The 14,165-nt window shown below is 42.3% G+C and overlaps 1 protein-coding gene across 2 annotated transcripts; it reads left to right on the forward strand.

Annotated features, from left to right (window-relative positions):
• The first annotated feature begins 9,177 nt into the window (after window positions 1-9,177).
• LOC306967892 (C-X-C chemokine receptor type 1-like) lies at window positions 9,178-12,836 on the forward strand. 2 transcript variants are annotated; one of them, XM_079563086.1, is made up of 3 exons: window positions 9,178-9,216; window positions 10,293-10,692; window positions 12,107-12,836. In XM_079563086.1, the coding sequence occupies exons 1-3, from the start codon at window positions 9,210-9,212 to the stop codon at window positions 12,765-12,767; spliced, it is 1,068 nt and encodes a 355-aa protein (XP_079419212.1). In that variant the 5' UTR covers window positions 9,178-9,209; the 3' UTR covers window positions 12,768-12,836. The 2 variants fall into 2 exon arrangements, with proteins under 2 accessions (XP_079419212.1, XP_079419211.1); XM_079563085.1 differs by having other exon boundaries at window positions 9,179-9,216; window positions 10,266-10,692.
• Window positions 12,837-14,165: the final 1,329 nt, after the last annotated feature.

Raw genomic sequence — 14,165 nt, forward strand, 5'->3', positions numbered from 1 at the left:
AATGATGACGGTGTCGCTGCTGCGTCGCTGATGGAAACGAAAGAAAATGATTGAAAACTGAAAAGAAGCCGCTTTGTATTTACCTCTGCTCCTCCTCTCTTCTGCTTCAGGCCTTACATCATCCTCCACTCAGTCACTTCTGCTTTTTTAAAGGGACAGGCCAACATGCTGAGATATGTTCTGACCTGAGCTTAGACGAGTTGATGTGTACCTGTCTGGTCACACAAAACAACCAAAGATGTTGTCAGCATTTGGCCTCTAACTGCTAAGCTCTCCCCTCTCCTTGAAACAAAGGACTCCTACGTTAGAATGCTGTTTTTAGACCTCAGCATTCAACACTATAATCCCACAGCAGCGAATACACAAACTGCTCCACCTGGGGGTCAACACATCACTGTAGCTGCTGGACCTTCTGACGGGGAGACCACAGGCTGTACGTGTCCTCCAGAACCATCACACTGAACACGGGGGCTCCCCAAGGCTGTGTGCTGAGCCCCCTCCTGTTCACTCTGCTGACCCCAAAGTACGACTCAAACCTCTTCATCAAGTTTGCAGACGACACAACAGTGGTGGGCTTCATCAGCAACAGAGACGAGTCAGACTACAGGAGTGAGTGAGCAGTCTGGCCATGTGGTGCTCACAGAACAATCTCTCTCTAAATGTGGAGAAGACAAAGAGATTGTTCTGGACTTTGGAAGAGCGCGGGTCCAGCTCCTCTGACAATCAACGGTGCTGCAGTGGAGAGGGTGACATCACAGAGGAGCTCTCCTGGACCATGCACACGACATCACTGGTCAGGAAAAGTAATCAGCGTCTCTACTTTCTCCGCAAGTTGAGAAGAGCCAGAGTCCCAGCCTCCGTTATGTGCAACTTCTACAGAGGGACTATAGAGAGCATCCTGACCAGCTCCATCACTGTGTGGTTCTTCTACAGAGGGACTATAGAGAGCATCCTGACCAGCTCCATCACTGTGTGGTTCTTCTACACAGGGACTATAGAGAGCATCCTGACCATCACTGTGTGGTTCTTCTACAGAGGGACCATAGAGAGCATCCTGACCATCACTGTGTGGTTCTTCTACACAGGGACTATAGAGAGCATCCTGACCATCACTGTGTGGTTCTTCTACACAGGGACTATAGAGAGCATCCTGACCATCACTGTGTGGTTCTTCTACAGAGGGACTAGAGAGAGCATCCTGACCATCACTGTGTGGTTCTTCTACACAGGGACTATAGAGAGCATCCTGACCATCACTGTGTGGTTCTTCTACAGAGGGACTATAGAGAGCATCCTGACCATCACTGTGTGGTTCTTCTACACAGGGACTATAGAGAACATCCTGACCAGCTCCATCACTGTGTGGTTCTTCTACAGAGGGACTATAGAGAGCATCCTGACCAGCTCCATCACTGTGTGGTTCTTCTACAGAGGGACTATAGAGAGCATCCTGACCACCTCCATCACTGTGGTTCTTCTACAGAGGGACTATAGAGAGCATCCTGACCACCTCCATCACTGTGTGGTTCTTCTACAGAGGGACTATAGAGAGCATCCTGACCACCTCCATCACTGTGTGGTTCTTCTACAGAGGGACTATAGAGAGCATCCTGACCAGCTCCATCACTGTGTGGTTCTTCTACAGAGGGACTATAGAGAGCATCCTGACCAGCTCCATCACTGTGTGGTTCTTCTACAGAGGGACTATAGAGAGCATCCTGACCACCTCCATCACTGTGTGGTTCTTCTACAGAGGGACTATAGAGAGCATCCTGACCAGCTCCATCACTGTGTGGTTCTTCTACAGAGGGACTATAGAGAGCATCCTGACCACCTCCATCACTGTGTGGTTCTTCTACAGAGGGACTATAGAGAGCATCCTGACCACCTCCATCACTGTGGTTCTTCTACAGAGGGACTATAGAGAGCATCCTGACCACCTCCATCACTGTGTGGTTCTTCTACAGAGGGACTATAGAGAGCATCCTGACCACCTCCATCACTGTGTGGTTCTTCTACAGAGGGACTATAGAGAGCATCCTGACCAGCTCCATCACTGTGTGGTTCTTCTACAGAGGGACTATAGAGAGCATCCTGACCAGCTCCATCACTGTGTGGTTCTTCTACAGAGGGACTATAGAGAGCACCCTGACCAGCTCCATCACTGTGTTTCTTCTACAGAGGGACTATAGAGAGCATCCTGACCAGCTCCATCACTGTGTGGTTCTTCTACAGAGGGACTATAGAGAGCATCCTGACCAGCTCCATCACTGTGTGGTTCTTCTACAGAGGGTCTATAGAGAACATCCTGACCAGCTCCATTTTCTCTTGGTCGTTTCTATATCTAATTCCTGCCTGATTTATTGAGCTTCAAAGCCAAAACAACAATTGATTTTTTGCAGATCCCCCCCCCCAAAAAAATGTGTGTGTGTGTGTGTGGCAGATTTCTTTGACTTTGATTGACTTATTTCAAGCCAGCGTTGCATATTTTCCAAATGATGGATGATGTTTCTAACTGTGTTCCTCCCGTCTGCTCCTCTAACTCTGACGTGACAGATAAAGCCTTTCCTCTTGTGTTCTTGGACTATCCTCCCTGAGTCAAACAAACTGCTCTGCCCTGTGACGGTCAAACAGCGCCTCCCAGTGGAGACATCCATGCACTGACAGAAACATGAGCACAATGATTTAGTGGGAAATAAAGGAACAGATGAACAAACTTATAATAATAATAATTAAAGGCACTAAATTGACCTGCTGCTGCCTGTAGAAACCTGCACTAGAGCTGAATGCATTTTCATTACAGATTTTATATTGTAATGTCATTTCATGAGGCACTGATGTAGAAGTGAGGACATGGTAAAAGTGGTGCTTTTTTCGTATAAAATTGTGCTTTTTTTTTTAAGGAGTGAACCAGGGCGGGAGAGGAGGAGGTGAGACGACAGGAGGAGGAGGAGAGATGACAAGAGGAGGAGGAGGCGGAGGAGACCTGGACAGAGGTAGAAGTAAGACCAGAGGCAGGAGCAGAGACAGACCCAGAGGAGGCGTCAGAATCAGACCCTCAGCTTCAGATAAGCAGCAGAAATATCCTCATATTACAAACACACAGTAAACAGGGGTGGAAGAAGTACTCAATATTCTTACTGCAGTAAAAGTATAAAAGCATGCCGTGGAAAATGTACTTTATAAGTGAGTTCATTGTGGCGGATTCTTTAGATCATTGTAAGTTCAGTGGGTCATGAGTTCCACAACCTTTGCACTTGTATATGTAAAGTCTGGCGGTGGGAACTGTGCAGCTGTGACTCTGCTGCTGTTTTGTCTCTGTGTGAATGAACTGAGGCTCAGGTGCAGATTATGCAGACGTCTGAAAGTTAGTTTGAGAAAACATTAATCACTAAAGCTTTCAAAGCTCAACAATCTGTACTTCTGGAGAAAACTGCAGAGATGGAGGCGGATCGGCTTCTTGTCCATGATCTTTGTACCTGATGTGTTTAGTGGCTTAAAGGAACAGGCCACAGTTCTTCCAGACTCAGATCTGTTCTTACCTTTGTGTCCGTGGAAGAGCTCGGTCGCTTCTAACTTCAGCCCGTTTGGAGCCATAGGAATATACTGGGAGAGGCCAAATGCTAACAACATCTTTGGTCTGTTTGTGTGACTGAGGGCACACACACAGACAGACAGGTACACATTAACTCGTCTAAGCTCAGGTAAGAACATGTCTCAGTCTGGAAAACACTGGCCTGTTGCTTTAAAACTGCTTTTTACTTTTACTTGAGTACAGTTATTTTAAAGTAATGTTACTCAAGTCATTTTTCCTTCTCCTCCCACTTCTGCAGGTCAATTATTTTGTATTTGCCTGAAAGTTGCCAAAGTGAATTTTATTTTATTTTTGCTTTATTGACTTTTACTTTTAGTTCATTTGACAGGGACAAAATGCAAAATACTGATCTTAAAGAAAAGCTGCTTTGTACCAGATTTAACTCCATCTGCAGTCCCGGCAGGAGCACTCGGGATTTGAATACGACTTAAGAATCCATAATGAGCCCTGAGTTTTTATTAATTAATTTGTTCCCGTGACGTCACCAGGCTCAGGCTCCTCGTGGGACTTGAGGAAATACAAACAGTTTGATCCAAATGTAGAAAAGAAGTCCTGGATCATCATCGTGACGGTTCTTTTGCAGCTTGTTTTGGTTGACAGGACCTTGTGTTACACCTACACTATTAAACACGACTTTATCTGCTTTATAAACACCAGCCTTTTTCTAAACAAACCTCAGGGGTTTCCTCACATCAGTAACAGGACAAATTAACCCCCGCCCAGATTCAACCCAGGGGTTTAAAATAGCCTAGGCCAGACTATACCCCTCTGGGCCAGAATATACCTGTCTAACTTTTCACAGTATGAACAAAAATATTAATAAAACAAATAAGATATAGTAAGCAACACTCTGAATTTGCTAAGTATTTGTTGTTATAATTATTTGTTGCATGTATGTACAATAGCAGACCCAGCTTGTTCTAATCTCATCTAAATCATAATATACTATAATAATTTACTCTGATTTCTGTGTGGAACCATTGAATTGCTTCATATAGGAAATCATGATTTTAATTTCAGATTTTTTGTCACTAATTTTACCCAATGATAGTGAACCTATATCAAACAATTAACCCCTTAACTCCCACCTGAACCGAGCACATTTTCTCCAGTTTGGCTTTACCCCAATCCAAAAGCTTCTGGAAAAAAGCTGAGAAAATAGCAACAAAACTGAGACGAAAACAATGATGGAAATGTGACAAAAAAGTGAGAAAACATTGATGAAAAAATGACAAAAAATTGACAAAAAATGTGACAAAAATTTGCTTAAAAAATGGTTGAAAAAATGACAAAAATTTGATAAAAATTTGACAAAAAAAAAATACAAAAAATGAAAAAAGTTACTAAAATGAGTTGAATGTCCAACAAAAAAATGATGAAAAAAAAATCTGATGACGTGAGGAAAAAGATCCTCTCGGTTCAGGCGGGAGTAAAGAGGTTAATCATTGACAAATGTGATGCACTGGTTAGTGCTTTTTGGGACACTGGAAGACACTTATTCATCTACTCCATACCTCAGGGGGCAACGTCAGGCCCGAGGGCCAAATCCGGCCCTCCAGCATAGAAGCTCTGGCCCTCAGGGTTTTTTTAATGATATTGAAGATGATATTATTACACAAAGTCAAATGCCTGTTTGAATACTCTAAGAATGTGCAAAATACAGTCAAATACAGTCAAACAAAACACCCAATGTGAAAGGGAAATAAGGTGAAATAAAGACAAATCCAGTTTTGGGGGGGCAAAAATAGGGAATCAATTTAGGAAAATTAGTAAGAAGGAAAAAACTATTGTGAAAACAAGAAAAAAAAATGGGAAAAATAAGAAAGAAAAAAAGATTGGGTGAAATCTGGGCAAGAAACTGAAAAAATGGAAAAATCATTTGATTTGAGCTGAAACAACAAAGTCTCTTCCTTTAATGTCGTCCCTGAACTAACGGCATCAAAGCTTGTTTTTTATTTTTTCGTGCCTGCTTTAGTATCAGCCTTAACCTTAACCTTAACTTTTTCTCCCGATACCAGACTGGTGTCGTGTAACGGTACGGCCATAATCATGTACAGACAACGCTGGCATTTGTAGAAAATGGTGCTTTACTTTGCGCTAAAATTGGCAGGTCCAGCCCTGGGTCTTTTTACAATGAAGAAAATCGTCCCTCCGCCAAGCAAACCTGCCGACCCCTGCCCTACCTGATGGTGGTAACCTATAAGCCCAACTAAGGTGGAACTTCCTGACCGTCCTGTCAGGCCCGAGTCACATTTGTGTTTGGTAAAGCTCGGCTGCAGCGTGACTCGAGGACACGAGGACACGAGGACACAGGAAACAGGAAACACACGGCCCGAGTCACAAGAGCAACTTCCTCTCAGAGCAAAAGAACTGTCATTATGATGAACCACTTTCCCTCAGTCAAAGAAACACAAGTCCCTACAGTTTACGTTTGTCACCAAGAGCGTGTACTGAGGATGGGAGTGTGTGACCACTGTGCAAAGCCTTCTCCAGCACATCCCTAAGACTCCCTGTGACTCCAGTTTCCCAGTTGTTATTATTATTATGGTGTTTTTAGGCCAGGTGTTTAATGTAGAGACGAGTGCTTGTCCCGATCAAAGAAACCAAATAAATAATAAGTGACTGACTTCACAACATTGTAAAAAGCTGCTGAAGGACTTAAGTTCACTCTGGAGTCCATTAATCGACGACTAATCGATTATTGAAACAGTCGACACCTCTGTTAGTCGATGAATCGTTTTCTGGTTCACACAGACTTCAATGGAGCAAAGATGTAGTGTTTTTAATGAAAACCTACAGTGTTTTCATAGTTTGGGTCTGTAGTGTTTTGTACATTGTAAATTTCATGAATAGAGCCTCCAACAAACATTTCCCTTTAGTTTACTCCATCGACACATCCTCAAGCAGCGCCACTTAAAGGAGCCGGCCTTGATTTTTTAATTTTCTGTATTGGAATAAAATGTGTTTTGTCCTTTAGTATATGGTTAAAGCACATTTATCCAAAAAACACTGGTTTTAAAGCCTTTTAAACAGTCACCAAATGTCAGGCTTGTAGGCATTTTTTACAGTGAAGTGACAGTTTTCCCTGAAAGTTGTGAAACCTGGTTTAAACTCAGTCCCTGTGATGAATGTTGATGTTGTAAAAGCATTAGGAAAGTTTGAGATGAGTTTGGACCAGAAAATAGCAAGCTTTGTACAATCAGGTACAGCTCTTTTAACCTCTTAACTCCCATCTGAACAGATCCCATTTTCTTTAAAAAAAAATTAGAAGAAAACAAGGATGTAAACGCAACAAAAAAGTGACAAAAATTCAACAAAGATGGGACAAAAACTCAACAATAAAATGACAAAAACGAAAAGAAAAAAAAACATAACAAAGGTGACACAACACAGCAACAACGCGAGGAAAAAGATCAGTTTTGTGGGTCTTAGCTTTCAAATGAGGTGTTACACAGGCCTGTAGCCAAAGAGGACAGAATGCATTCGGTTTAGGCGGGTGGTAAGAGGTTAAGCTTTCCTGCACCATTCACAGCCAAGCGATTAATCGTAAAAATAATCGAAAGATGAATCGATTACAAAATAATCGTTAGTTGCAGCCCTGCTCTGGAGGAGGAGAGTTCTTGATGAGGCCAGAGACCATTCTGTCTGTTCTGTTGATGAAGATCTTTGTTTATAAATGTCTTGTATGAATGTAATGTCACCTTACATTCACTCACACATCATTCATCCTGACCTATTGTACATGTTTTTAGTGGTAGGGGAAACCGGAGTACCCGGAGGAAACCCACGCAGACACAGGGAGAACATGCAAACTCCACAGAAAGGCCCGTCCAGGTGGGAATCGAACCCGGGACCTTCTAGCTGTGAGTGCTAACCAATAGGGCTGCAACTAACGATTATTTTATCATCGATTAATCTATGAAATATTTTTACGATTAATCGATTAATCGCTTGGCTGTGAATGGTGTAGGAAAATGGATAAAAAAAATAAAAAATCACATAAAGCTAAAGTGGCGCCGCTGAGGACGTGTTGATGGAGGAAACTTAAAGTAAAGGTTTGTTGGAGGCTCTTGGCGCTAATTCTGCTTCTGATTGGACGAGACACAGACGGATATTTATGAAATTTACAATAAACGAAACACTACAGACACTTACTATGAAAATTTTCATGTCATTTTTGCTCTATTTGAGTCTGTGTGAACCAGGAAACGATTAATCCATTACAAAAATAGTTGTCGACTATTTCAATAATCGATTAGTTGTCGATTAATCGATTAGTCGTTTCAGCCCCACTAACCACTGCTAGGTGGCGCTATAATGTACCAAAGACTGTCATCTGTTGTGTATGAAGCTGCTAAACCAGGATCATTCATGTGTCGTCTTTAGTCTGGATGTTTTTACTTTGCCTGAACTTTGCCTGATTGTAATTTGCATATGTTCTTTTATAAGGCACATTGAGTTGCCTTAAAGTTGACTTTATTTATCTCTGTGGAGGCGATCGGGAGCTGAAAGGCTGCGTGTTAAACTAAACCAGTCTGGTATCGGACAAAAGGTTCTACCGGAATCAAGAAAATGAAAGAATCGAAGCAGGAACCGAAATAAAACCTTGTATATTTAGATCCAAGTTTTGATCCCGGGACTGGATTAAAGGAAGTGACTTTAAAAAGTTCATTTAATAAAAAGAAAATTGCCAGTGTTTCCCCCGTTTTCCCAACATTTTAAATTTTTTTCTTGTTTTTGCCCATTTTTTATTACTAACATTTTCCCTATTATTCCCCTTTTTTTCCCCATATTTTGGCCCAATTTTTTCAAATGTTCCCAATTGTTCCACTAATTTTTGCCTTTTTTTTATTTAAAATATTGCCCCCCATTTTTTTCCAATTTTTACCTCAATTGATTTTCCTCCCAACCATTTTTACCCAAATTATTCCCATTTTTCCTTTTTTCTGCTGCATATTTTTCTCCTTTTCCCAATTTTTTTCCTAACAATATTTTCCTATTTTTTTACTGAAATTATTCCCATTTTTTCCCTATTTTTGCCCAGTTTGTACTAATGTTTCCCCTTGTTCCCCCAATTTTTTGTGTGCCAATTTTTGCCTGTGTGTCTCGCACTGAGGCGCCGCCATGTTTGGAAGTTCTATAACGGGGGAATAATGGTTTGTCAATAATGGTTTGTCATTGTCGACCAGTTGTTTGTTTTGAAAAGTCCCGTCACTTTCAGTTTGAGCGACTCTCATGACTCGGGACGTCCTGTGGTTTTTGTGACTCATGACTTCAGCGCAACAAGACCTCGTGTTACATTCACTGAAGTCACGTTTTTCTGTCACTCAAGTCAAATCCTCTGGAACCACAGTGAAGGGAGCTTAGACAAACATGAGATTTAAAGATTTAAAGGCTTTATTAACATCAGTGTGATCTAAGTAAACTCAATCTGAGGAAGTTTCCTGGATGGGGAGTGAAACATTGTCATCTCTTTATTAAAAAGCAGCAGTGACTGGACAATGATGTAAGAAGTCAGAGGGAGGAGAGAGAGAGATACAAAACTCCTTCCTTTTAGTTTTCAATCATTTTCTTTCGTCTCCATCAGCGACGCAGCAGCAGCGACACCATCACCATGTCGGGTAAGTCATTCTTACATTATTAACCTTTAATTTACGCTCAACAGAAATGATAGTTAACCCGACTCAGGACCGTTTTATTATCGGGTTTTGTATTATCTCATTGTAATTATTCATTTGCCTTTTTGGGGGCGACAATCGGCTCAGGATGTTATGGACACTTTTATATGGAGCTAAATCCACATTTCTTAAGATTCTTTAAATATTTGAAAACTGTAAAGCATCCCGTCTTTTTGGTCAGTTTTTGTCATTTTTTTGGTCACTTTTTGGTCATTTTTTTGGTCACTTTTTGTCATTTTCTTGTAATTTTTTGTGAGTTTTTTGTCTTTTTTTGGTCATTTTTTGTCTTTTTTTTGGGTCACTTTTTTGTAATTTTTTTGGTCACTTTTTTGTAATTTTTTGTCTTTTGTCACATTTTTGTCATTTTTTCGTCTCTTTTTTGTCAAAGTTTTCTCACTTTCTTTGTCACATCTTCATCATTGTTTTTGTCTCAGTTCTGTCGCTATTTTCACACCTTTATTCCAGAAGCTTTTGGATTGGGGTAAAGCCGAGCTGGAGAAAATGTGCTCGGTTCAAGTGTGAGTTAAGGGGTTAAGAGATCAAAACAATCAAATAATATTAATTTTAACAGACTCTGGTGTGTTTCCATGCAAGAAAAAAAAACGGTTCCCTTGACCCACTGAAAATGGTTCCGCGACCCACTTTTGAGTCACTGTTTTACGTTACATATGTCCAAGGGGGATGTTCTGCCCGGACATTTGAAAAATACTGCATTTTTAGAGTACTTTATCATGTATATGATCTCTTATTTGCATAATAATGTTTCTCAAAATCATCTTAGGGGCCAGAGGTTCTGTCCTGGAGGGCCGGATTTGGCCCCCGGGCCTGACGTTGCTGTAAAGTCTCCATCTTAACACATTGAGTGCCTCGCTGTTTTTTAGCTGTTGAGCGTTAACAATCCAGACCGTGGTCATGACATCTGTAGCTCCACAGCGTATTATGGATCATACGGAGAAACACTTTATTAAAACCTGTCCGTTCTGTGCCTCCAGACGAACTCACCTCGTCTTTTATCGCAGACTTCGGCGCCATCTTCGACGAGCTGAACTTCACGTATAACGACTCGGGCGTCTTCGTGCCGGACCCGGACACTCGGCCGTGCCCGCACTTCTCCATGTCCGACATGGCCACGATCCTCACCACCACCTTCTACGGCCTGGTGTTCCTGCTGGCCGTGCTCGGGAACCTGTGCGTGTCTCTGGTCATCGCCATCACCAAGCAGCCGCTGCCTCCGTCAGACCTGTACCTGCTGCACCTGGCGCTCGCCGACCTGCTGCTCGCCGCCACGCTGCCGTTCTGGGCCACGTCCCTCATGAGCGGCTGGGTGTTCGGAGACGCCGCCTGTAAAGTCATCACCGTCTTCCAGGAGCTGAGCTTCTTCTCCAGCATCCTGTTCCTCACCTTCATCAGCCTCGACAGGTGAGACTTTCACTGATCATCTGTTAACCTCTTAACTCCCGCCTGAACCGAGAGGATCTTTTTCCTCACGTCATCACGTTTTTTTCCATCATTTTTTCGCTGGGTATTCAACTCATTTTTGTAACTGTTTTGTCATTTTTTTCTCACATTTTTGTCTTTTGTCATTTTTTCATCAATTTTTGTCATTAAAAAAAAAAAATTGTCACATTTTTTGACATTTTCTTTGTCAATTTTTTATAATTTTTTTGTCACTTTTCCATCATTGTTTTTGTCTCAGTTTTGTTGCTATTTTCACAGCTTTTTTCCAGAAGCTTTTGGATTGGGGTAAAGCCAAACTGGAGAAAATGTGCTCGGTTCAGGTGGGAGTTAAGGGGTTAATCATCTCCACACATACGACTTTATTTATTAAAAAGTTCATTTAAAAAAAGAAAATGCCCAGTGTTTCCCCCGTTTTCCCAACATTTTACAGTTTTTTTTCTTATTTTGCCCCAATTTTGTTTTTATTTTCTCAATTGTTCCACTCATTTTTGCTCATTTTTTATTTAAAATATTTTCCCTATTTCCCCCCAATTATTCAATTTCCTGCTGTATTTTTTTTCTCTTCCCAATTTTTTTTAACCATAATTTTCCCTATTTCTCCCTATATTTTCAATTTTTTTACTCAAATTATTCCCTATTTTTGCCCAATTTTTGTTAATTTTCTAGTACAAATATTTTCCCTTGTTCCCCCAAGTTTTTTTTTTAACAAATCTTTGCCCTATTTTTCACACATTTCTTGACATTGGAGATTAACCTGATAAATTTGCAAATCCTCCACACATTATTGTTCTGTTTTCTGGTTCTAGACGACACATAGTCTAGTATAAGTATCGGAAAAGTATCGTTCAGGTATCAGGAAAAGTATCGTTCAGGTATCAGGAAAGTATCGTTCAGGTATCAGGAAAAGTATCGTTCAGGTATCAGGAAAGTATCGTTCAGGTATCAGGAAAAGTATCGTTCAGGTATCAGGAAAGTATCGTTCAGGTATCAGGAAAAGTAACGTTCAGGTATCGGGAAAAGTATCGTTCAGGTATCGGGAAAAGTAACGTTCAGGTATCGGGAAAAGTATCGTTCAGGTATCAGGAAAAGTAACGTTCAGGTATCGGGAAAAGTATCGTTCAGGTATCGGGAAAAGTAACGTTCAGGTATCGGGAAAAGTATCGTTCAGGTATCGGGAAAAGTATCGTTCAGGTATCGGGAAAAGTAACGTTCAGGTATCGGGAAAAGTATCGTTCAGGTATCGGGAAAAGTAACGTTCAGGTATCGGTATCGAAAACCAAGTATGGTTAAAGTACTGGTATCCTATAAACGTGTCCAGCTCCAGATAAAATACTTAGGAGCTTGTACATATATATAAATACTTGTGTACCCTCAGGTACCTGGTGATCGTGCGTGCGATGGAGGCGCGGCGCATGAACAGGAAGCTGCTGAGTTGGGCCGTGTGCGCCGCCGTGTGGCTGCTCGGCGCCTTCCTGTCGCTGCCCGGACTCTTCAGCTCCGCCTACGCGTCGCAGAACTCCAGTCAGATCGTCTGCGGCGAGCGCTTCGACCCGGCCAGCGCCGCCTCCTGGCGTTTGGCGACCCGGCTCCTGCGCCACACGCTGGGCTTCCTGGTCCCGTTAGGCGTCATGCTGGTCTGCTACGGCGTGACGATCCGCCGCCTGCTGCAGATCCGCGGAGGCTTCCAGAAGCAGCGCGCCATGCGGGTCATCGTCTTCGTGGTCATGGGGTTTCTGCTGTGCTGGACGCCGTACCACGTGGCGGTGATGGCGGACACGTTCTTCCGGACGAAGCTGGTGCCGTATGGCTGCCCCGCGTGGCTGGCGGCGGACCAGGCCATGCTGTGGACGCACAGCCTGGGCCTGCTCCACTGCTGCGTCAACCCCGTGCTCTACGCCTTCGTCGGCGAGAAGTTCAGGAGCAGGTTCATGAAGATCCTGAGGAAGGTCGGGATCGCCAGGAAGAAGACGGTGCCGCGAATCGGAGTCTCCAATCGGACTTCGGTGTCGTCCGAAATCACCTCGGCGTTTATGTGAAACTGAACCGAAAGACTCAAAGGACAATGTCTTTGTATCGTCAAATGTTTACGCAATGTTTCTGGCACCAACCAGCGTTTTTATAGACGATCTTAAGCCGAGATGCTGCAGGTGAAAACATGTAGTTTAAAGATAGGCTAGGTTTGGTTAAAAGCTTTTCTTAAAACGGTTCGTGTGGCTTATTGGGATCAAAAACCTACGCCCAGATGGAAGTAATCGAAACTCTGAATGCAAAGGATGCTCAGTGTCTTTTACGATGCTTCGTGCTTTCCTCTGTTTATCATGCAGAAAGTCCAAACTGGTCTGAGGCCGATGACTTTACTGGACCAGCTGATTCAGGGGAGCTCCCGTACCAGGCGACCAGGCAGAAAGCTCGGGTCGCTTCGATGAATGCCCGATAAAAAGTGTCATCACAGTTTTATCTCCATGAAAGAAGGACAGTTTCCGAAGACAATACAGTCGTTGGTGACCTTTCAAACAACAGCACAGTTTTCAAACAACAGCACAGTTTTCATTAAAATTCAGTTTACAATCTATAATTGTTCCAAGATGCCTGTAGGACTCCACACACTCCACTGTTTGTCCCTTTATATCAGTTAAGTCATGTGGAAGTGCGCTCTTCCTGAAGTCGACGATCATATCTTTTGTTTTTGCAACGTTTAAGAGAAGATACGACTCATCACAAAGTCCTCAACAACTGGGTCACGCTGACTCTCATTTTTGTGAAGTAGACTTACAATAACTGAGTCATCTGCGTATTTTAAGATTATTCTGTTTTCATGGTCACTCTGACACATGCTACTGTACAATATAAACAACAGGGGTGAGAGAACACAACCTTGGGGTGAGCCTGTCGAAACAGTGAACTGGGCAGAGAGTTCATTGACTCTCACTCTTTGATTTCTTTGTTGAAATTTGTTGAGTTTGGAAAAGTTTTGGACTAGGGCTGCTCGATTATAGAAACAATGATAATCACAATTATTTTAGTAATAATTGAAGTCCCAATTGTGTGTTGCCTTTAAAAACACTAAATACTGTATCTTCTTTGGACAATTTAAAAAGTCAAAATTATATTAAATCTGCTCACGTTTCAGAACTAATCATCTATTAAGAGGTCTCTGGCTCACCTGCCCCCTGCTGGTCAGCCCTCACACCTGCCCAAGCAAACCAAGCGCACCGCCTGATGACATCATCATACAGCGCCGCTTGTTTATGTCAAACCAAAGCATTTGCCACACATTCACCTGCAGCGTCTCGCCTTTACTCTTATGTATATTTGTATATTTTTTGTACTGTAAATAAAGCTATTTTTGTAATAATGTAAAGTTTTAGTAAAAATGTTAAGAAACCTGTGTATTTTTGTGAACTTGTGTACAGTTTGAGCAGACGTTTCCTTCT

This window comes from Gobius niger, assembly GCF_951799975.1.
Source record: "Gobius niger genome assembly, chromosome: 9".
In the NCBI taxonomy this organism is placed as follows: domain Eukaryota; kingdom Metazoa; phylum Chordata; class Actinopteri; order Gobiiformes; family Gobiidae; genus Gobius; species Gobius niger.